Genomic DNA, 25,249 nt, shown 5'->3' on the forward strand with positions numbered 1-25,249 from the left:
TCGGGTCGCTATTTATATGCACTGCACGGTGGCTAAAACATAAGACTAGGGAAATTTGTCAACATCGAAATAAATAATGTTGTCCATGGTGAATAAATTAGGCCCCTAAAACCCAAGTTTTTAAAAATATCTAACACTATTCTCAAAATGAGTTGATCGACAAAGGTCTCATGACGTCACTGTACCACGTGACTACCCAACTAATTAACTAAACTTTTTGAAACCGGGGCTTAGATTTAAGTCCGTATTGTGGTTAATTATCGCAACATTTGGGCGAACGAACTATTAGAATTAATTACTATAAGCAAAAGGAAGACAAAATGCAAATAATTTTGTATACTTTGAAAACATGAGATGTGTCCTTTAGCAATCTTCTTTTCAAGACCCGAATGGCTACACTTTGACAAATTATCATCATGCAGTGTAAGATTAAAGTTTGTTTATCCCAGAGGCAGAGTTGGGCCAAATTAATGTTTTGGATTATGATTTAATTTTACGTAAGAAAATTCTTTTGAATATTTTTTATCAACCACAAGTCTACAAATTGTTAGAATTAACAAAGAATCATGTAGTGTGGATTGTTTAAACCAATACCATCAGATCAGGGGCACATTTTAGGTTTAAAGTTCTATTTTAAAATATATATTCTTCTAAGTAACCTTCTTCCGTGGGGATCCGGGTTAGAATAGGTCCTCAGTACCCCTTTCTTGTCGTAAGAGGCGACTAAATGGGGCGGTCCTTCGGATAAGACCGTAAAAACCGAGGTCCCGTGTCACACCAGGTGTGACACGATAAAGATTCCTCCCTGCTCAAAGGCCGTAAGCACCGAGCATAGGCCTAAATTTTGCAGCCCTTCACCGGCAATGGTGACCTCCAAGGGCGGATCCAGGAATGCGGTTACGGGGGTGCCACTTTATGAGGCAGGGGGTCTGGGATCCGCCTTAAAAACCCTAGTCGTTCCAGGACAAAGCCCTAGTGGGGGTAACAAAGCTTGAAATATGTCTCCTATTTAGTCATTTGTACTATTTTCTATGATTTTTCATTAGGTGAAATTAAGAAAATGACGCAAGTTTTAAGAGTTTTTGGAAAAAAATTAAGTTCTCCCAATAAAGTAATTCAAAAAATTAAGTTCTCCCAATAAAGTAATTCAAGAAATCAAAAGATTTTGTCATTTATTTCTCCGGGAGTGAAAGAAATTACTGCTTCTTTTATCATTTAGTACATTTTTTCTAAACAAGATACTACGATTTACCTTAGATTTGAAAATTTTAGGCGAATGCGCCCCCCCCCCCTTAAAGGGACTGATTCACGATTTTCCCCAAAATCTTTTTTACTTTTAATGATCAAAATCTGCTGTCTAATGTGTTTAAAAGACTTAACATAAAGATTATGGTTATACATTATCAAAGAAGCTCATTTAAGAGAGTTTATTATTTGTTTTGTAAACAAAGATTGCGGCATGTTATTGTTTACAAAATTTTCAAAAGAAATGGATATCGATCTAAGTTTATCATATCTTTCAGATTTCAAGCATTTTTTAGGTAAAATATGTCATCTAAAAGTTAAAATTTGTGACTATGCAAAATTAAGATGCTTTGTATTATAAAATCAATATTCCTCTTGTTTGTTTGTATACATAAAAAGACTAGAGTCTTTGTTTACATAACACAGATTTAAAGTTAAAATATTGCTTTTAAACTTACATTCAGAAGGTCAAAATTTTGGCTGTCAACATTAATTGAGTTATATCTTTAATGTTTAACATCGAAAATGAAAAATATTTTTATCAAAAATCGTAAACCAGTCCTTTTAAATCCGCCACTCACCTCTGCATGAGTGAAAAATTCTCGAGTGGACGTTAAACAATATTAAATCAATCAATCTAAGTAATTTAGTGGCAGGTGCTTTTTTCAAATGAATATGCAAGCATCATCACGTTGTACATGTAGATTTCGTACAGGGTCCTAATAAGGGTTTAGAATACAGGACTGAGTTGAAGATCGCAGTAGCTCCCTAGCAGCTATGCTAGATATCTAGGTCCACTGAACGCACTGTATGAATTAACGCTTGTCATCCCTACTTAGGGCTAGTCTAGATGTTCGTTCAACTTCCTAGCACCACATAGCCGATACGAACATAGGAAAATTTCTATTGAAATCTTATCAATATTCTCATATGGTGTGGGGTTTGGCAGGGGCCGCAACATTGAAATATGATGTATATATCTTACGGTACATGCAGTTCTCAGGGGCGGATGCAGGAATTGCGGTTACGGGGGGCGCCACTTTATGAGGCCCCCAGTGGGTCCAGGGCGAAGCCCTGGTGGGGGTCCAGGTGGCGAAGCTCCCGGAAGCTCTTGAATTTTACAGATTTTATGGGGCTTGAAATATTTCTCCTATTTAGTCATGTGTACTATTTTCTATCATTTTAATAAGGTGAAATTAATAAAATTACCCAATTTTAAGGGTTTTTTGGAAAAAATTAAGTTCTCTCAATAAAGTAATTCAAGAAATCAAAAGATTTTGTCATTTATTTCTTCGGGAGTGGAAGAAATTATTGCTTCTATTATCATTTAGGGCATTTTCTGAAACAAGATATTATCGCGATTTTCCTTAAATTTGAAAATTTTGGGCTGCGCCCCCCCCCCTTTAAATCCGCCACTGGTTCTGTAAAATCTTTTGTCAAGATATACAAAGATACAATTAACTCAAATTAAGATCATTACACCTGGGAAAAGAGTGGGGCCCACTTAAGTTTTATATAGGGAAATATGTAACTGTTCAGGAGAGTAAAATGGTCCTTAGGCCATTAACGTCAAAATCAAAGGGCTGGCGAAACATTTTCTATCATTGTATATTAGTTTAAAGGTCTTTTTTTATCTAGTATGTTACACTACGAAAAGTTGACATGGAAATGTTAACATTGTAAAATTATCTTGACAGTCTGCCTCAATATATCGTGTACGTCTGAAGATGACATGGTAAATTGAGCATGAATTTGCTCGTCTGCAACCGATCCGATTTGTCTGTAACATTCTGATTCAAGATGTAACAGCACTTATACAAGATCAATTTCATTCAATAGGTTCATATTGTTCAAAAAAGTTCGCAAAGACATGTAATACACACTGTAAACATATATTCAATCATGCATGTAATTGTAATTTGAAAATTCAAATATTTTTTGTTAAAAAAATTACGCTTACTTAATTTGTAGTGCATTTCATTATGATGAATTAAACAAATGTTGACCCATTTCATACTGACTGTTTCACACGGTGATTCATGTGCAGGAGAGCCCATGGCTTGATGACTTCTCTTGCGTTTGTCACAGGAGCTGTGAATAACACTTTTGACTTCAGGGTTAGTATACATGTGCAGTTATACTGTGGTGCTGCATTCAATGTTCTGCTCTATCAAGTCTGTTGCCTTTTAAAAGGAATATTTTTCAAAGAAGGATGAAAGTGTTTTGTACCTACTGAGACATCGAAAAAGGTAATTTTGAAAAAAATAATTTTGAAAATCAATGAAAGATTCATAATGTGAATTTCAAAGTATACCTCAAAGCTTGATTACATACAGTATGCGTGCAATTTCAGGTTGTGAAGTATCAACGGAAGGTTAATAATGCATTTCTTATTTGTGATCCTTCTGATCACGTTTGTCGAGTCTTGCCAGTGTGAATCCCTGCTGGTTATCACATGGGCAAATGATACCAGTCCGAATAATTTTCCACGAGATGTACCTCGTGAGAGTATAGGGAATTGGAAATTTAACGCCCGTAAACTAGATCGGCAACAGTCGGCTTCTCCCGCTTGGATTTCACGACGAAATCAAACATCCAGAACAGCAGGTTCTCATATCAGTAGGAAAAACGTGTATCCCTCAAATTGGAGTGGTGTGAGAACTTCAACAGGACAAAAAAGAAATGATGGTAGCTTTTTTCCTGGACGCTGGAATTTAAGAAATATTTCGGTGCCAAGGGAAGACACCAGACAGAAAGCTCCCTCTAACACTGCATCATCTAAATTTACGAATGCTCAAAAGAGGCAGATTGTGCAATTGCACAATGAAATACGAAAATCTGTTATACCCAGAGCATCAAATATGAAAAAAATGGTGAGTCAAATGTTATCAGAAATACAAGAATTGTCATTACATTTATTTGTATTAGTCCCCAATTTCAAATACATTCATTTTCGAAAACTGTTTTGAAGTGCTTTGTGAATTTGTAGTTATTTTTTGCCTACTCAACATGTACAATTTATAGAGATGGGACAACACCCTTGAACATTTGGCACAACAGTTTGCAGAGACGTGCTCGGGAACACACAATGCCAAAAGACACAAGCAGAAGTGGGCGGACTTCAGAAATGTGGGGGAGAATATTCACCATACCTGGGATTGGGTAGCAGAATACAAAAACGGAGTCCTCGTCCAAAAGACACGTGAGGCTTTTAGTCTTCTTTTTATACTCGGGGCATATAGTATAAATTACTCCTTTCCATCTGTCATTCTGTAATTCTATGGTTTCATCATAGTAGATTTACAGACTATTTGGGCAGTTGCAGATAAAAGCTTCTACATGAAAAGTAAAATTCTTGCTGTGAAAAAATAATGTACAAATGTATATATTTTATGGCTGCTAAAACATATAAAGGATTGCTGTTTTTTAAAAAAGTTCTTCATTTTGATAAATGCGCGTAACATACAATCTGAATACTACATTCAATGCTCTACTTGGATGGATTTCCTACATTTGACTTTACTGCAGGCGGGGGCATTCGTGTCGTGCCGACACATCTAGTTCTTTGGCTGTATTTGTATATTGATGATACGTGCTTATAGATAATGAGCTTAATGATAATGTGTACCTGTATTAGGTCACCTGAGTAAACTCAAGTGACCCATGGTAATTAGTAAGCGCCCGTCGTCGTCCGTCATTCGTCGTGCGTTAACAATATTTAATTCAACATTTTTCCAACTCCAGGGCGGGGCCAAACTTAGTATATAGTGTAAAACATTTGAATAACATCTTCTTTAGTGCTATTGGTACTAAATTGAAAGTAAATGGATATTTAGAAAGAGTAGGAAGTCCTTTACCAAAATTGTTCATGATCTTGGGTAGGTGTTTTTTGGCATCAGGGTGGGACCAATGGTCAGTGATTAAAGGTGTTAAAAATTGAACAATTTTAACTTCTTGATAACTACTATCCATTTTTTTTTAATTTTTCAAATTTGGTATGAAACATCTTTGGGACATCGATAACATAAATTGGAAGCTCCGGGGCTTCTGCACCCCCTTGGACTTAGGGATGGGGTAAAAACTGCAAACCAATGACCATTCATCATTCAAAAATCTTCTTCCCTACAACTACACATCTGTAAAAAAAAAAAAAAAAAAAAAAAAAAAAAAAAAAAAAAATGTAGAACAGGAATCTTCTACCCAAATTGTAAATTTCATGATCCCCGGGGTAGAGGTTCTGACTCAAAGACGAGACCAAGCTTGGTATATATAGTGTATATGTGTAAAACATTTGAATTATCTTCTTTCATGCTATTGATTGAAACTAAACAGATATTTAGGAGTAGGTATTCCTTACCATAATTGTAAATTTGATGATGCCAGGGGCAATGGTTTTTATTCAAGGATGGGCCAAAATTATTATAGTGATTATTGTCTTTATCATTTGAAAGACTACTTAAAGTTTGCTGATTTGGTGTAAAAACTAAATGCATATTTAGGAAAAGCAGAAAAGGATGTACCAAAATTGTGAATTTCGAAACCCCAGGGACGCGTCCAAGTTAGTCATATCGTGTTCATGTTACATATATTGTGTTAAGTCTTTTATCGGTAAAGGCACTTTCGGGGATTATTAGATTTTTTAAAACACATCTTATTTTATACTGTTGCTGAATAATAGAATTTGGCTTAGATGTGCAGAACAGGAATTTTTCTCTCTAAATATCATAGACTTGATACTTTTAAATTAATACTCAGGTGAGCCATAGGGCCTGTGGGCCCCTTGTTATAATAAATTAGTTTCACTTGCTTGTTTACTGATCTACTTTTACTAAGGTTATTGCCATTAGACTTAAAAATATCCATGTCTGTAAATTATTTTATGTCCCCGTAATCGGGGACTTGAGGGCATATATTTTTTGGTCTGTTTGTTTGTTCGCAAAAACTTTAACCTTGGCCATAACTTTTGAACTGATGATGCTAGGCTTTCGTATTTCACAAGTGTATTTCTTAGGACAAGACTTTTCTTTTTATACCATGCTCTCTGTGACCACATTAGCTCGACCCTGGAGTTTGACCATACGGAGACATCATATTTTCACTTTTTCATTGACTTGACATGTATTAATTAAAAAAATGAATAGTAATGAACTTCTTTCTTTATCAATTTGTTTTAAAGAATATCTAATGAAAAGTGTTGCAAAGAATGCTATTTATTTTCAATTGATACAAAATGACATTTTATTGTTAACTTGGTTTTTATATCTTAGGTAAATACTTTATCTAAAATCTCAATTAATAAAATAAGCCAACGTGTTCCTTTCTGCATCCAAAGAGTGTCTTACTACATGTAATTTAGGTCCACCTTGCGCTGCCATGCCCTTGAAAACAAATGTAAATGAACTCTCTTCACAATTTATTCAAGAAAACAAATGCAGTACATGTATTATCATATTCTAGATTTCTTTTATTTGCCCCTAATGTTATTTTCACATCCTTGGACTTTCAAATATTTACATGTACATTCACTGAATCTTTTCTCGTTATTTCTATTGAAATTGGCATTGCTCTCATCTGCAACAATGAATGTATATTAGTTTCAAACTAGTTCGATCCGGTTTTTCAGTACCACCTGTCAACGTAACCATTACCAAATATGGAGCGTCATCAAGGTCAAAGGGTGCAGTGGCTGTTCTGTTTAACGTAACGAATGGGTCAACCATATGATATTTTAGCACTTAAATCTAGTTTATATTTTAAAATAATGAATAAAAATAGAAACAATAAAATGTCTTTCTTTGTTGTTTCTTCGGGTGATGTAGGTAGCAATCATTGCAGAAATTTTTACATAACCCGCTTCCTCAGGTTTTGAATTTTTTCTGCTATGCTAGCTACCTTTATCACCCGATGAAACCAAAAAACAAAAAAAAAGCATTTTATAGTTTAACATCTTGTTTGTCAGTGGTGGCATTCGTGTCTCACTCACACATCTATTCTATTTTTATTACATGTTCATTCGTAAAGATGTCTCCTAATATTAAAACGGTCATTCTGAAAGCAACTGATCTTGCTGAATTGTTTTTAACTAATGATAATTTACCAACATTTTACAGTTCCTCTGAACATTTCCAAAGTCCTCCATAGATGGTGGGGGGAGAAAGATAAATATGATTACGAAAAACCCCATAGCTGTTCAACGGGTTGTGGCCACTACATACAGGTAAATCTTATAACTATTAGACGAAAATTAAAGTTTTCTATTTATGCCATCCCATAATTATTCCTTGAATCTACTCTCATTGATTAAATTATACCAGGTGCAATTAGTTGTGGATCCAGAAATATCGGAACGGGGGTTGGGTTACTTACAGGTACATGTAGGAGGTTTGGGGAAACACAATAAACTGGGGGGGGGGGGGGGGGGGGGGGGGGTCACCGGCACTGGATCCACCTTTGGGCAAAAATACATGTTTCAGAATTTTTTGACAAATGTATGGATACTGTTGGGTTTACAAGATAGACAAACAAATTGTAATGACTCGCACCTCAGAGATAAAGGAAGATGTTGCACGTGTTCTTGCTTGTATTTTGAAAATGTATTATATCTTAGAAAAACTTCTAGACATCAAGGATGCAAAATGTGTGCATGATCATAATGAAAATTGAGTCGTCTACTAAAATTGTGAAATTCATGCCTCTTGTGTTCGGGTTCTATTATTATACCCCCCGAACGAAGTTCTGGGGGTATATAGGAATCACTCTGTCTGTCTGTCTGTCTGTCTGTCCGTCCGTCTGTCTGTCTGTGCAGATTCGTGTCCGCGCCATAACTTCTTTGTTCTTTGACTTAGGCATACCATATTTGGCACACAGGTGGATCACCATGAGACGATGTGTCGAGTACCTTCATGACCTCTATATGACCTTGACCCTTGACCTCAAGATCAAAATTAAAGGTTGTTTTTTTTTTACAATGGATTCGTGGCCGGGCCATAACTTCCTTGTTCTTTGACATAGGCATACCATATTTGACACATGAGTGTATCACCATGAGAGGATGTGTCATGTACATTCATGACCTCCATATGACCTTGACCTCAATGTCAAAATTAAAGGTTTTTAGAATGGATTCGTGTCAGGGCCATGACTTCTTTGTTCTTTGACATAGGCGTATCATATTTGACACATGAGTGGATCACCATGAGACGATGTGTCGAGTACCTTCATGACCTCTATATGACCTTGACCCTTGACCTCAAGGTCAAAATTAAAGGTTGTTTTTTTTTTTACAATGGATTCGTGACCGGGCCATAACTTCTTTGTTCTTTGACATAGGCATACCATATTTGACACATGAGAGGATGTGTCATGTACCTTTATGACCTCCATATGACCTTGACCTCAAGGTCAAAATTAAAGGTTTTTACAATGGATTCGTGTCAGGGCCATGACTTCTTTGTTCTTTGACATAGGCATATCATATTTGACACATGAGTGTATCACCATGAGACGATGTGTCGAGTACCTTCATGACCTCTATATGACCTTGAACTTTGACCTCAAGGTCAAAATTGATTATAGGGTTTTGACATAGTCATACCATAAGACATGGATGTATCACCATGAGACTATGTGTCATGTACATTCATGACCTCTTTATGACCTTGACCTTTGATCTCAAGGTCAAAATTATAGGTTTATGTCATGGATTTGTGTTCGGACTATATCTTCCATTTTCTTCTACAAAGGCATACCATATTTTTACACTCAGGAAAGAGGTAATTTATACCTATTAACAACACCCTTTGGGAGATTGGGGTAAGCGGGGGGTATTCGTAGTGAGCATTGATCACAGTACATCTTGTTATTACATGAGTAAGCAAGCATGGAGTTTACTACTGAATATTCCTACAGTGGGAGTTTTTGGCCCTCTGCATGGTAAATTACATGATGATATGTCAGAAATGTTCGTGTATTAATGATTTATAAGATTTCATGCGCATGAGCTTTGGAAAATGTGATGCATGATACTCAGGTGACCGTTAAGGCTCATGGGCTTCTCGTTTTTCTAATTTCTTTCATTTTAAAAGGACCCGATAATTCGTACGTAAAGTTTGTTGCAATGATGTATTTATTTTTACGATTGCAGACATGAAAAAATCAACCCTTTGGCTTTCAAAACCAAAGAGCCGAACACAATATAATCTATCTCCTTCATGTAGGTACCCAAGAAATATATTTCATTTTTGGCATACTTTTCATGACGCGCTTCGTGAAGTATGCCAGCATGAAGCGTGGCAGTTTACACTCTCAGGTATTTTCCAAAAACAAAATTGATTTTTTTATATTTACATTCAACTTTCATTTCTGTCGGAATTCACAGCCGTTAAAATAGAAATACTACATGTATATTCATTAAGATTGATACACTAATTTTTCACAACTACAGCGCATTCATGAGGAAATGACCATCATTACGATTTGTAAAGATATCTGTTAGATGGCTGAGAAAAAAACCCACCAGGTTACAACGCACGTGTTTATAAAAAATGGCGCTCAAACTAAGACTGACTAGAAACACATTAGTTTGTACATAGAACGGGTTCAAAGAGGCTAGACAGTTAGTATATCAAACATTAATCATTATCAAACAATACCAGAGGTAAAACCATTGGAAATGTACGTGATAGCACCCCAACTGTCCATGAATGAACTCCAATTACACGAGTTATTCATTGGAAATCTACGTGATAGCACCCCAACTGTCCACGAATGAACTCCAATTACACAAGTTTTTTCTGTCATTGAGTAGCATCACTAGTAATACTACACTACCCAACCTGTGCACGCATCGTTTTCTGGACATTTGTTAGATTGAGAGAAATATTTGATACAGTGTACATGGTTCATCCGCAGAGCGAGTACCCCCCCCCCCCCCCCCCCTTAAAACCCCCAGAAAAAAAACCGAAACCGCATTGATTGTAACTTTATAGATATAAAGTTAGTTTATTTTGGATATATAGCTTACTTTATCTTGTCTATATAAAGTTAAATTATCTACTCTTATCATTGGCTCCGATTGTTATTGAGAACATAAGCATAGAGGAGTATTACACTAATTAGTTCCTGTCAATCTAATGGTCAATGGTCACGTGACCTTTCTAAGATAGATCTTAGACAGTGTCTGTACCGAAAGCTATTATTTCCTCTTTGAAAATCTGTGTTATTCTCTTAAAAAGTGGTCATCGGTGTACGATTCCTTGTGTATTCTTTACAGGGGGTGTTATACTTATAATTTACGGGTTCATTGGGTACAATTGCGTCTTGGAACTTTCCTGTGTGTGAAATTTAAACTATGAAACTTTTTGTGTAAGTCAGGCCTATTTACTTTATAATGGCCCCCAGAAGAGCTTCTAAAAGACAGAGAACTTTGGGCAATGCGCATGTCAAATTATTTGAACTGGACAACGGCAACTTTAAGAGAGATATTGTCAGCGGCTAACATCCAAACTTCAACCAATTTTCCTATCTCGGTTCTATCAGGTCAAACTGGACATAAGAATATACTGTCCGCTCAATATCTTGAGAACCCTTTGGTTGACAGACGCCAAACTTGGTACATCATAAGGAGTAAATGACCCCTATTAATTTTGGGTTCAGATGGTCAAGGGTCAAACTGGATGTAGTAGTATAATGTATAGTCAAAGACATAATTTGCGCTGAAAATTCATTTTCCTATTGTAATTTCAATGCAAAAATCAAGACAATTCAAAAATCAACTCCCAACTGTACTGTAAATAGTTTGATTTTTTAAAATATTCGAATAGCAAATTAAGAGCGAGTGGACTCTCAGACCCTTCATCCCTTTGATTATTTTTTACAGATTCATATGTCACACTTGATACAAACAAAATAAATGGGTTGATATGTAATTTTTGGCTTAGTTTGGTTGTATGAAGTACAAATATAAAATTTCTAAAGATTAAGAAATATGAAAATTTTCTATATTGTTCAAAATTTGAAATGTATTATTCCTCCCTATAATTATATCTTGATTTAGAAATCATGGAAATTGGTACATTACATACGGTAAATTGTATTCATTTTACTTTTAGTTTTCGTTTTCCTCATTTTTTGAAAAAAAGTTTGTTTGTAGCAAGTGACGTTAAGAATGCCTTTTCCGTTTCTCAACATTATTTTAATATTTTTTTTTATAGATTCTATAGAGAGTACTATGACATTACTGAGCCATAAAAGCCAGCAGTGTATCTCGCCAGAGACTGCATTTAACGTGATTATGACTTCATGTCTGCTTACATAAGTCGATGGCTGTAACGTCTCAATAACCGAAGTAAACAACACTTCGTCTACCACAGGCCTTATCTGTCACCCGAGTACAAGTGAAAAGTATCCAAGGACTATGGAATCTAGAAAAAATATTCCTGTTCTGAATATCTAAACTAAATTCTAATGTTCAACAACAGTATAAAACAAGATGTGTTCTTAAAACTTCAATGACCTCAAAAGTGCATATACTGAAGAAAGGTTTTACATAATATGATATGTACATCCTTTTCTGCTTTTCCTAAGTATGCATTTATATTTTATACAGAATCATCAAACTTGAATAAGTCCTTCAAATCATTATAATTTTGACACCACCTTGAAACCAAGCCCTTACCCCTAGGATCATGGAATTTACAATTTTGGTAAAGGACTACCTATTCTTCTAAATATCTATTTAGTTTCAATTTAGTATCAATAGTATTAAAGAAGGTGTTATCTACTATAGTAAGTGTTTTACACATAAACACTATATACCAAGTTTGGCCCCGCACTGGGGTCAGAACCCCTACCCCGGGAATCATGAAATTTACAGTTTAGTAGAGGCCTTCCTGCTCTACATCACATTCATTTAGTTTTTCTTACACATGTGCGGTTGTAGAGAAGAAGATTTTTGAAAATTGGTCAATTTTGGGCAGTTTTTTGCCCCGCGCCTAATGCCCCAGTGGTGCAGGAGTCCTGAAATTTACAATTTATGTCCCCCTTGTCCTAAAGATGCTTCATACCAAATTTGAAAAGAATTGGAATGGTGGTTATCAAGAAGATAAAAATTGTTCAATTGTTAACGCACGACGGACGATGACAACCAATTGCAATGAGTTTACTCAGGTGACGTGACCTTAAAAATGTGTAGTCAAAATGTTATTTAAAAAAGAAGATAAAAAAAAAATGTGTAATGAAAAGGTTATTAAAAGAAAGTGTGTAATATGAAAAGGTTATTAAAATAAGATAGAAAGTGTGTAATGAAAAGGGCATCAAAAGAGGATAGAAAGTGTGTAATGAAAAAGGTTATTGACTGAATATCGGGATATTTTTTCGCCCTCGCTCGATGTGCGACTTTGGTCCGTTTTACCGCCTCGGGCGTGCACAATTCCCAATATTAAAGGGACTGATTCGCGATTTTCCTCCAAATTTTGTTTTTCACTTTAAACGATCAAAATCTACAGTTTAGAAGATTTCACAAAAAAATTAAGATTATTCTTCATGACAGAAGCTCATTACAGAGAGTTTATTATTTGTTTTGAAAACAAAGATTGGGGTGTGTTATTGTTTACGAGTTTTCAAAATAAATGGCTATTGATCCTAGTCTATTATATATGTCCCATCTCAAGTATACTTTAGGTAAAATGTGTCATTTAAAAGTTAAGATTTGCGATTATACAAAATGAAGATGCTTTGAATTACAAAATTAACGTTTCACTGGTTTGTTTGTTTACATAAAAAGACGCGAGTCTTTGTTTACATAACACAGAATCAAAGCTAAAATATTGCTCTTGTCCTAGCATTCAGACGATCCAAATTTCGCATGTCAATGAGCTATATTTTTAACATCAAAGATGAAAAACATTTCTTTCGAAAAACGTGAACCAGTCCCTTTTAAGTCAATAACCTATAATTACCAACTATATTCTATCACCCATGAATTAAAATCTAAATAGTTTAGTGGATACGATCTTGTGACTTTGCGATCTCTATTAATTCATGTACTCGTATATTTTATGATTTTAGAAACTACCTTTTTAATTTTCATTTTGTTTCAATGTGGTGTATTCCAATATCATTATCGAATTTAATCATTCAAGCTGGATTAAGATGGCAGGGACATATTCTTATATCGAATAAAAATATGCATCGTATTTCCATCTATTATAGCACTAGTAGTAGAAGCAGACGTATATTTGATCTGTTTTCTTTTTAGATGGTAAAAGATGTTTCGTATGCCGTCGGATGTGGGACTTCCTTTTGTAGGGAAGTGAAAGGACGCAACTATAAAAATGCACATATTTTTGTGTGTAACTATGGAGATGGGTAATTATTACATGATTTTGTACACCTATAAAACAAAGTCTGAAAGTCCATTGTCGGTCATCAAAAAGGGTCCTACATGGATCTCTTTTTTAGGTGACTCCACCTTAGATATATCAATGACGTTTTCTCCACTAACCATAAATTCAAAATTAGACTTTGACATCATAGACAGTTGCTTCTTCAACAAAAATGGAAAAACAAAATATTCGTACCTTGTGATCAGTCATTCAAAAAATTACTTTGTTAAACACCACTCTGATTCTACGCACAAGTACTCTGAAGTAGATATTTTTTTTTTAAAAAAATGCTGGAGTTCATCGTTGACAATATCTTCGTGGTCTTTGGTGATCAGGTCTTCCAACAGTCCGTTGGAATTCCTATAGGCACAAATTGTGTTCCTTTATAAGTTTACCTGTTTTTATATTCTTACAAAGCACAATGAATTTATTCAAAAGCTTCTACGTGAGTAAAAAGTCTCTTGCTGTGGCCTTCAACTCGACATTTAGATATATCGACGACATTTTATCAATTGATAATGATTATTTTCATTCATATGTCGATTCAATGAATCCCAGTGAACTTGAAATAAAAGACACTACAATTTTGCTTCATATTTAGATATTTTATTGAACAGAGATGGCACAACCTCCCTCTCAAGAGAAATACATACATTATGTAATCAGAAATACAAAATCAGTTCACATTTCAGACGGATTGGTGCACCATAACCTACTTTAAAGCTTTTCTATTCAGAATGTGTACTGTATCAATTTAGAGTGCACAATATGCTTCGAGGTTCAATTTCACTGTCCGACGGACGTATATTGTATCGTTTGCAGTACTCTTGTTAACTCAAGGCAGTCTACTGACAAATAAATTGTTTATACTGACGAGGACCGCAACGTGCTGTACTCTCCGTGTATTGTTAAAGGGGGATACCTTTTCCATTTCTGTTTACTTTTCACCATATAGCTTTTTTAGAGGTCATTTAATTTTAGCATTATTAGCGTTGGCTCTGACAACGCTAAAATAATTAACATTAAAGGACACATCTCGTGTTTTCAAAGTATACAGAATTATATGCATTTTGTCTTCCTTATGCCTAAAGAAATTAATTGTAATAGTTCGTTCGCTGAAGTATTGCGATAATTAGCCACAATACGGACTTAAATCTACGCCCCGATTTCAAAAAGCCTAGTTAATTAGATAGGTAGTCACGTGGTACAGTGACGTCATATGCGACCTTCGTCGATCAACTTGTTGTAAAAGTAGTGTTAGATATTTTTAAATGCTCTGGTTTTAGGAGCCTAATTTATTTACCATGGATAACATTTACTTCGATGTTGACAAATTTCCCGAGTCTTATATCTTTTAGCCACCAATGCATACAAATAGCGACCCAAATGTAGCGAGAAAAGCGAGTATGAAATCTGCATAAATTTGCGAGTAAATAATGTTTACATGGGATCACTGTCTAAACACAATTTGGTAATGCCATTTCTGTAAACAACTGTAATTATCGTTGTTGCTTTTCTTAAATAAACAGTGCAATTATTATTAAATTTATTTTTGGAGAAGTTAGATAGGCCTAAATTATGATACGATTATGTATCATTGGCAACTATAGGCCTACTGTCATGGGTGCATTTCGGAGAGAAATAATAATAATAATAATGATCAAACTTATTGTGAAAATCACAATACTTTTAAATTATTTCATTAAAGCAATTTTATTACGCCTAATCATTATTTTTTGTTATCAAGAGGTTGTTACTTAGGAAGTGGGAGCGCGGCGTGTTGTTATTGTAAACACGTAAGCGTTCTTTAAAAAAAATGAAAGCATTATAATTCAATTCAAAGTCGGGAAATATTATATTTTATTTGTAATTGAAAGTTCAGTTATCTTTTATCTTTGAATTTCTTTTTTAAAACTACCAGTTGGTAGACACTGCTAGCAAAGTTCTGCCTATATGTTGTTACAAGGTGAAGGTCAGTTGGTGCGAGTGTGTATTGAATTCGAGAGCAGAACGGAAAGCATATGCCGTAGGCCTATATGTAACAGTGCGTAGCTTCGATAGAACCATTTTCTCGCAGTTTATCTACGTCTTTGTCCAAGTGTTTATTGGAAAAAGTACAGGGACAAATTCTACTGGGTTTTTTTTATGGCAAAGTCGTTGTGCCGACAAAAATTATTCACGTCTTGTCCCTCATACCTTCCTTCGAAAATTGAAAAAAAACACAGTCCAAATCCTCTCTACTGACAGCAAGTACACCCTTTAACGGCACAAAACACCCTAATGCAGTGTTATTTACAAGCTGTTAATGTGATAATTGTTTGTTTGTCAATTAAATCTAATCTGTTTCTGAAATGGCTATCAACTGTTTTCAAATCTTCTCGCTCGAGGTCGCATATGACGTCACAGATAATGGCGCGTAAACTATCGAAGAAAATATGCATATCGCAAGATTTGAATTTCATCGCTTTCAAACTCGAAAACTACGCAAACTGTTTCATTTAAAACACATGTAAAGTAGTTTTAGGCATGAAATGAATTAATTTTGCTGAAAAAATTAAAAAGTTTAAAAACATGCGATGTGTCCTTTAATAAATCAATCACAATCACCAAAAGTTGTTCGAAAAAGCGAACATAATTACCCTCTTGACACGCAAGTAGCAGGTAAGTTTGGTGAACTGTTCTAAAATTAATTTGACCAAAACAATCGTTTTCGATGTAAACTGTTCATTTTATTGTAGTAATTCCTTTGGCAATATTGATACTACGGGCATAGACGACAAACGCTTCAAATAAGAGGTAGTTGAATTAAATCTGATAAATAAACAACATTCTATCAAAAATTACTTTATAAATTATGTGGATAATTACAGGTATTCCTTAAACAATCTACAATCAGTTATAGATAAATAAGTTTGTCTGCATTTCATTACGATTTTAGCCACCTTTTCTGGGTCGCTCTCTGGTGATTTTTAATGTCAGTTCAACTGATATCCATTATGGCTGGAAAAACTTCACAGTCACCCCAAATTTACATCAGCTGAATTTCATGAATTAACTTCAGTCGATGGATCTCAGTGCACACAAATTTTTCTGAAACGCAAGTTTCAGGAGTGTAATGTTCTTCAGGTAGTCGACGGGTTGTGTGAAGAAGACGACCCCACAGCGTGTGTAAACATCGCTCTCAACGCCACAGCGGCCAAATCGCTTGTGAAAGTATATGACTATTTAAGAAGTAAACCCTGAAATAATTAAAGCCGTATAGTCCGACTTTCGACATGTAAAAGACTACTAAATTATCAGAAGATAAATCAAGTGATAGTCACGTGTCCAGTTTGGACTTCCAGAGGTAAGATCATCGGTGGTCTTATCTGTGTATTCTGTTACTACAATACCGTGTCATTAGTAAATACATGTACCTCTCAGTAGCTGTGTTTGCTCTTTCAAACCTGAATTTAGACATTCTGTTGGGCTTCCTCTCATGCTTGTAGGGCTATTTAGACGGTTAACAGACATAGCTTTAAATCGGCAAGAAATGACACCAGTCCTAAAAGAACATAAGATACGCTTGAACAACTAAGGAAAAAATTTCAAATAGAAGAATTAATTGGTTATGATTCATCTATAACTGGACTCCTTCACTATTTGAATCGAATATGATACATATGCACAGGATCCCCACCACAAGCAGCAAAAGTATTTATGGGTTCCCACTATATTTACCTTTTAGCTCACCTGAACCGAAGGCTCAAGTGAACTTTTCTGATCAAAATTTGTCCGTTGTCTGTCGGCGTCGTAAACTTTTCCCATTTTCATCTTCTTCTTTAGAACCACTGGGCCAATTTCAACCAAACTTGACACAAAGCATCCTTCGGTAAAAGGGTTTCAAGTTTGATGAAATGAAGGGCCATAGGGGAAATAATCACAAAAATGCAAAAATACCGGTAGGGTATGTTCATTTTAAAAAATCTTCTCAAAAATCACTGGGCTAGAAAAGTGGATATTTACCTGAAAGCCTCCCGTTCTTGGCACACTGACTTTGAATACGGATAACTCCGTTTACCTGATCAAGATATATGACTCACGGCGGGTGTGACCGGTCGACACAGGATGCTTACTTACCCTAGGCACCTGATCCCACCTCTGGTATATCCAGGGGTCCGTGTTTGCCCAACTCTCTATCTTGTGTTGCTTATAGGAGTTATGAGATCGATCACTTTTGTTATCTTCACATTCTCAAGAACCACTGGGTCAGAAAAGCTGAAATTTACATGAACACTTTCTGACATAGTGGAGATTTACGTGTGTTAAAATCATGACCCCTGAGGTTAGGGTGGGGCCACAATAGGGGATCAAAGCTTTACATGCGAATGTATAGGAAACTAAACTTGGCACAAAACATCTTGAGATGAAATTTGTTGATATAAACGGTCATACCCATCTACAAGGGCATATGATAATGAATGAATTTGTAGTCAAGTTTAATAATTAAGTTTGATAATTAATGAGTTTTTAGTCGTTATCTTTGAGAAAAAAAATTCTGAACCAAGCTGCTTGTATAATGATCATTTTGCTCAAACTGCTGCTCATATGAGCGATGTGGCCCATGGGCCTCTTGTTGAATAACTAATGCAGCTGCATTAAAGTAATTCCGTTTACTTTGGGGGGGGGGGGGGAAATAACAACAGACAAACCTCGGACAGATTTAAAGGAAGAGGTATTTTTATGTATGTAATAAATAACTGGGTGTGAGATGATAATGCAATGTCGTTACCTAATAATTGGGTAATTAACATTATGCTTTACATGCGTTTCCAGAATAAAGTACCGTCTTATTTCTGATATTATTATACCCTCCGAACGAAGTTCTGGGGGGTATATAGGAATCACTCTGTCTCTCCGTCTGTCTGTCTGTGCAGATTCGTGTCCGGGCCATAACTTTTGTTCTTTGACTTAGGCATACCGTATTTGGCACACAGGTGGATCACCATGAGACGATGTGTCGAGTACCTTCATGACCTCTATATGACCTTGACCCTTGACCTGAAGGTCAAAATTAAAGTTGTTTTTTTTTTACAATGGATTCGTGGCCGGGCCATAACTTCTTTGTTCTTTGACAAAGGCATACCATATTTGACACATGAGTGTATCACCATGAGAGGATGTGTCATGTACCTTCATGACCTCCATATGACCTTGACCTCAAGGTCATAATTAAAGGTTTTTACAATGGATTCGTGTCAGGGCCATGACTTCTTTGTTCTTTGACATAGGCATATCATATTTAACACATGAGTGTATCACCATGAGACGATGTGTCGAGTACCTTCATGACCTCTATATGACCTTGAACTTTGACCTTAAGGTCAAAATTGATTATAGGGTTTTGACATAGTCATACCATACGACATGGGTGTATCACCTTGAGACTATGTGTCATGTACATTCATGACCTCTTTATGACCTTGACCTTTGATCTCAAGGTCAAAATTATAGGTTTATGCCATGAATTTGTGTTCGGACTATATCTTCCATTTTCTTCTACAAAGGCATACCATATTTTTACACTCAGGAAAGAGATATTTTATACCTATTAACAACACCCTTTGGGAGATTGGGGTAAGCGGGGGGTATTCTTAGTGAGCATTGCTCACAGTACATCTTGTTTTTTTTATCAGCAGGTGAAATCGCCAATATTTTATTACGCTCTTAATAAATTACCACATTTAAAACAAATCGCTAAATTGTACATGTCTGGTCGCTAAAAACTTCAATCTCTCACCAGAGGGCGTGGTACGCTACAACACCTCTGTCAACGTCTAAATGTCAAGGTTCTTGGCAAAACTTACTTTTACCTTTTGCATCATAAATAATAATTCTACAAATTTCAGTTTTAAGCTTTAAATCTTAAAGTTGGTTCACAAAAACAACGATTTCCATGATTATTCTAGCATTATTGAATGAATATTTATATGTACCTTAATTCGCTCAGGTGTCTCATATTTACCATCTTCTGCTTTTAAAAAATTCAGACAAGTGTTTGATTTGCATAGGTATTATCATTACAATTTGATATGCCAAGTTAGTTTTAGTACATTTTGATATACTTTTTAAACGTTAACAGAGGTATTAGTGGAGCGTTAGCAATAACTCTGGTTAGAGATTGTAAAAACCCTAAGGTAGCAGGGGACAGTTTCGCACTATAGGCCCGGTCAACTTTTTCAAAAAATGGAATTACCCTGTATTTGAAGTGATATTACATGTGTAAAAATGTATACAATAATTTTAGGATGCATGTCAAATGTAGCTGAGTGCTTAGTAAAAATGTTGATATACAACATGTAGGTGTCACCATGATTCCTAGCATATAGATGGGTGCAAATACGAAACTAAGACACGTGGTCAGTTGCTGAAGAAATTCCGGTGAAAACATGCAGGGTCTAGCAAAAGGTCTGTAGCTGTGAGGGAAGGTGGATGGCCCCATATGAGAGGTAGATTTTTGAGAAGGGCAGATAGGGTTCTTGATTGTGCACAGTGTCTAAATCCCCATGTTTGGTACTGTGATGGTGTGGGGGTGGTGCGGATTAGCCCAAATGAGGGAAAATCAAAGCAAAAAAGGGGAACCTGCTCAGAGCATGTTTTGTGCACCAGCACCAGTATTTATAGATTACATGTAATTTAGGGTCATAATTTATTAACTACACTAATATGAAATACAAGTATTGACATAAAAGGGAAATATGATTTTTCATTAGTCTGTCATAATCTGACTTTGGTGTATACCCCCTATCCACATGTTTCAAAACCAAAGAAACTGTCCCCTGCCACCTTTAAGAGAATGGCATTTTTTGAAACCCATGGAATTCAGTCAATTTCATTAATATTATCAAGATAAATGTATTAGATATGTAATACAACCCCTTATTTCAATAGATGTATCACATTAGTGTCACAATGGTAGACAACAGAGTCAAGGGGGGTAAGCTATGCTTTAGTACTATGGAAAACCAGAATCTGGTCAAGTATCATAGTGACATGTAAGTACATGTAAATAAGCTTAGTGGTTAAAATAATGTTATTTGGGGTACTTCATATACTGTGTATTCTTTTTACATAGATTACATGTAGTTTTACATGTTCTACATGTAATTAACAAATTGTACTGATTGACAGGTCTCAGGTACAGTAGATCACATTTCTTCTCAGCACCATGATACATATTTATGAAAAAATACTTGCAGATAGAGAAATAAGTCATTTTAGAGACATTTTGTACACAAAAAACACAGTTAACACCATTTTCTCATTTATGGGTGGTACTTGTAAACAAGCCACCTCCCCTTTGACATTTGACTGAATTGCATGAATCTTTAGTTTTCACTATTAGGATGGCATAGAATAGAATGTAAGAAGAGAACAGGTATTCAAAATCTTGTTGGGGAGTTGTTTACTTAATTAGAGCATATTTCAGGTCTATACATATACAGTATGTAAAGAAGTAGACAGTGAAGTTGGAAATTTTCTTGATTTTAAGAGCAGTTATGTCCCTTTATCTCTCTCTAATCCATCATTTTCTACACAGGTTCTCATAATTACATGTTCAGCATGTAGCACCACATATAAGGTCACTTTTACCATAGATACAATATACTTGTAATATTATTTGTTAGGCACAGGGATCTTACTCGAACACTCTCATCACTCTAAAATGACAACATCATACACAGAAATGTAGGGTTTTTAAATAATTTTATTGCGTACACATTTAGGGCGGTCGACATGATGTATTGGTGTAGTTTCACTCAGAATAAGTCAGATTTGTCAAAAATGGGAGTTGACGTCAATGACATGAGATGTCAGAATTCTTAAAGGTAGCAGGGGACAGTTTCGCACTATAGGCCCGGTCAACTTTTTCAAAAAATGGAATTACCCTGTATTTGAAGTGATATTACATGTGTAAAAATGTATACAATAATTTTAGGATGCATGTCAAATGTAGCTGAGTGCTTAGTAAAAATGTTGATATACAACATGTAGGTGTCACCATGATTCCTAGCATATAGATGGGTGCAAATACGAAACTAAGACACGTGGTCAGTTGCTGAAGAAATTCCGGTGAAAACATGCAGGGTCTAGCAAAAGGTCTGTAGCTGTGAGGGAAGGTGGATGGCCCCATATGAGAGGTAGATTTTTGAGAAGGGCAGATAGGGTTCTTGATTGTGCACAGTGTCTAAATCCCCATGTTTGGTACTGTGATGGTGTGGGGGTGGTGCGGATTAGCCCAAATGAGGGAAAATCAAAGCAAAAAAGGGGAACCTGCTCAGAGCATGTTTTGTGCACCAGCACCAGTATTTATAGATTACATGTAATTTAGGGTCATAATTTATTAACTACACTAATATGAAATACAAGTATTGACATAAAAGGGAAATATGATTTTTCATTAGTCTGTCATAATCTGACTTTGGTGTATACCCCCTATCCACATGTTTCAAAACCAAAGAAACTGTCCCCTGCCACCTTTAAGAGAATGGCATTTTTTGAAACCCATGGAATTCAGTCAATTTCATTAATATTATCAAGATAAATGTATTAGATATGTAATACAACCCCTTATTTCAATAGATGTATCACATTAGTGTCACAATGGTAGACAACAGAGTCAAGGGGGGTAAGCTATGCTTTAGTACTATGGAAAACCAGAATCTGGTCAAGTATCATAGTGACATGTAAGTACATGTAAATAAGCTTAGTGGTTAAAATAATGTTATTTGGGGTACTTCATATACTGTGTATTCTTTTTACATAGATTACATGTAGTTTTACATGTTCTACATGTAATTAACAAATTGTACTGATTGACAGGTCTCAGGTACAGTAGATCACATTTCTTCTCAGCACCATGATACATATTTATGAAAAAATACTTGCAGATAGAGAAATAAGTCATTTTAGAGACATTTTGTACACAAAAAACACAGTTAACACCATTTTCTCATTTATGGGTGGTACTTGTAAACAAGCCACCTCCCCTTTGACATTTGACTGAATTGCATGAATCTTTAGTTTTCACTATTAGGATGGCATAGAATAGAATGTAAGAAGAGAACAGGTATTCAAAATCTTGTTGGGGAGTTGTTTACTTAATTAGAGCATATTTCAGGTCTATACATATACAGTATGTAAAGAAGTAGACAGTGAAGTTGGAAATTTTCTTGATTTTAAGAGCAGTTATGTCCCTTTATCTCTCTCTAATCCATCATTTTCTACACAGGTTCTCATAATTACATGTTCAGCATGTAGCACCACATATAAGGTCACTTTTACCATAGATACAATATACTTGTAATATTATTTGTTAGGCACAGGGATCTTACTCGAACACTCTCATCACTCTAAAATGACAACATCATACACAGAAATGTAGGGTTTTTAAATAATTTTATTGCGTACACATTTAGGGCGGTCGACATGATGTATTGGTGTAGTTTCACTCAGAATAAGTCAGATTTGTCAAAAATGGGAGTTGACGTCAATGACATGAGATGTCAGAATTCTTAAAGGTAGCAGGGGACAGTTTCGCACTATAGGCCCGGTCAACTTTTTCAAAAAATGGAATTACCCTGTATTTGAAGTGATATTACATGTGTAAAAATGTATACAATAATTTTAGGATGCATGTCAAATGTAGCTGAGTGCTTAGTAAAAATGTTGATATACAACATGTAGGTGTCACCATGATTCCTAGCATATAGATGGGTGCAAATACGAAACTAAGACACGTGGTCAGTTGCTGAAGAAATTCCGGTGAAAACATGCAGGGTCTAGCAAAAGGTCTGTAGCTGTGAGGGAAGGTGGATGGCCCCATATGAGAGGTAGATTTTTGAGAAGGGCAGATAGGGTTCTTGATTGTGCACAGTGTCTAAATCCCCATGTTTGGTACTGTGATGGTGTGGGGGTGGTGCGGATTAGCCCAAATGAGGGAAAATCAAAGCAAAAAAGGGGAACCTGCTCAGAGCATGTTTTGTGCACCAGCACCAGTATTTATAGATTACATGTAATTTAGGGTCATAATTTATTAACTACACTAATATGAAATACAAGTATTGACATAAAAGGGAAATATGATTTTTCATTAGTCTGTCATAATCTGACTTTGGTGTATACCCCCTATCCACATGTTTCAAAACCAAAGAAACTGTCCCCTGCCACCTAAAACAAAACCGGTATACAGTAACTCGCGCTGCATTATATCCCATTCTAATCATGCCGTACCCGACTAAATAGCGATGTGAACTTGAAAGAACTTGATCGGGTAGTAACAATTGCATCTACCCGAGTACTGATTGTGTGTGTGTGAGTGTGTGTGTGTGAGAGAGATTGAGATTTTATTTCTTATTGTCAGAAGTGATTCTTACACTTGTATCTATTCAATTCTTTATCAAACAGTGATTGCAGCCCATTTCCAAAATATTTTAAAGTAGTCATTGCTGTTTATTGTAGGTATAACGAATCCCTTGAGCCATATGCAGAAGGTCCACCGTGTTCGGACTGCCCAACAGGACGCCCCGTGTGTAATCAGGGCCTGTGTGATGCACCGTGAAGATACACACAGATATACATATGAAATACATTGTTTTAAAATTACGTGTTCTTATATTTTGTCATGTTTTGCTTATTTACCCCCTCTGGCATAGAATGTTTATGTTCTTTTACACCTGACATATAGATATGAAATTGATTTAAAAATAAAATGACCAGAATTCTGGATTTGCAAGCAATGCTAAAGAAAGTTTGGGTATATTGTTGACATCTCCTCCGTCAGACACTTTCTTGTCACTGGAACTTCTCTTATATTGTAAAGTGGCTATATTTTTTTCACTTACATTGTAAAGAGACAATATTTTTATGCCCCCGAGATCGAAGATCGGGGGGCATATTGTTTTTGTCCTGTCTGTCATTCTGTCTGAAACTTTAACCTTGTTAATAACTTTTGAACAGTAAGTGAAAAAGCTTTGATATTTCACATGAGTATTCCTTGTGACAAGACCTTTCCGTGGGTACCAACATTTTTAAGCCCGTGATCTTGACCTTGGAGTTTGACCTACTTTTTGAAAACTTTAGCCTTGCTAATAACTTTTGAACAGTTAGTGATAGAGCTTTGATATTTCACATGAATATTCCTTGTGACAAGACCTTTCCGTGGGTACCAACATTTTTGACCCCTTGACCTTGGAGTTTGACCTACTTTTTGAAAACTTTAATCTTGCGAATGACTTTTGAACAGTAAATGATAGAGCTTTGATAATTCACATGAGTATTCCTTGTGACAAGACCTTTCCGTGGGTACCAACATTTTTTACCCTTGACCTTGGAATTTGACCTACTTTTTGAAAGCTTTAACCCTGCTACTACCTTTTGAACAGTAAGTGATATAGCTTTGATATTTCACATGAGTATTCCTTGTGACAAGACCTTTCCGTGGGTACCAACATTTTTGACCCCTTGACCTTGGAGTTTGACCTACTTTTTGAAAACTATAACCTTGCTAATAACTTTTGAACAGTAAATGATAGAGCTTTGATAATTCACATGAGTATTCCTTGTGACAAGACCTTTCCGTG

The 25,249-nt window shown here is 35.6% G+C and overlaps 1 protein-coding gene and 2 long non-coding RNA genes across 3 annotated transcripts; 2 read left to right on the forward strand and 1 right to left on the reverse strand.

Annotated features, from left to right (window-relative positions):
* Positions 1-2,757: 2,757 nt before the first annotated feature.
* On the forward strand, positions 2,758-24,417 carry LOC125649492 (glioma pathogenesis-related protein 1-like). Its single transcript, XM_048877068.2, has 6 exons — positions 2,758-3,494; positions 3,599-4,118; positions 4,270-4,447; positions 7,356-7,462; positions 13,502-13,611; positions 24,129-24,417. The coding sequence occupies exons 2-6, from the start codon at positions 3,627-3,629 to the stop codon at positions 24,226-24,228; spliced, it is 987 nt and encodes a 328-aa protein (XP_048733025.2). The 5' UTR covers positions 2,758-3,494; positions 3,599-3,626; the 3' UTR covers positions 24,229-24,417.
* Positions 16,338-17,879, reverse strand: LOC130051939 (uncharacterized). Its single transcript, XR_008800217.1, has 2 exons — positions 17,349-17,879; positions 16,338-17,172 (listed from the first exon to the last, which is right to left on the reverse strand). It is a non-coding gene; the product is annotated as an uncharacterized LOC130051939 (long non-coding RNA).
* On the forward strand, positions 19,787-23,832 carry LOC130051938 (uncharacterized). Its single transcript, XR_008800216.1, has 5 exons — positions 19,787-20,116; positions 20,559-20,604; positions 21,663-21,808; positions 22,251-22,296; positions 23,355-23,832. It is a non-coding gene; the product is annotated as an uncharacterized LOC130051938 (long non-coding RNA).
* Positions 24,418-25,249: the final 832 nt, after the last annotated feature.

This window comes from Ostrea edulis, chromosome 1, assembly GCF_947568905.1.
Source record: "Ostrea edulis chromosome 1, xbOstEdul1.1, whole genome shotgun sequence".
Taxonomy (NCBI): Eukaryota; Metazoa; Mollusca; class Bivalvia; order Ostreida; family Ostreidae; genus Ostrea; species Ostrea edulis.

What these genes read in the sequence shown, in the direction of transcription:
- LOC125649492 (XM_048877068.2), top strand. Translation starts at nt 3,627, where the DNA reads ATGCATTTCTTATTTGTGATCCTTCTGATCACGTTTGTCGAGTCTTGC. An exon ending in CATCAAATATGAAAAAAATG is followed by an intron (nt 4,119 to 4,269) that starts GTGAGTCAAATG and finishes TACAATTTATAG; the next exon opens with AGATGGGACAACACCCTTGA. An exon ending in AGTCCTCGTCCAAAAGACAC is followed by an intron (nt 4,448 to 7,355) that starts GTGAGGCTTTTA and finishes AACATTTTACAG; the next exon opens with TTCCTCTGAACATTTCCAAA.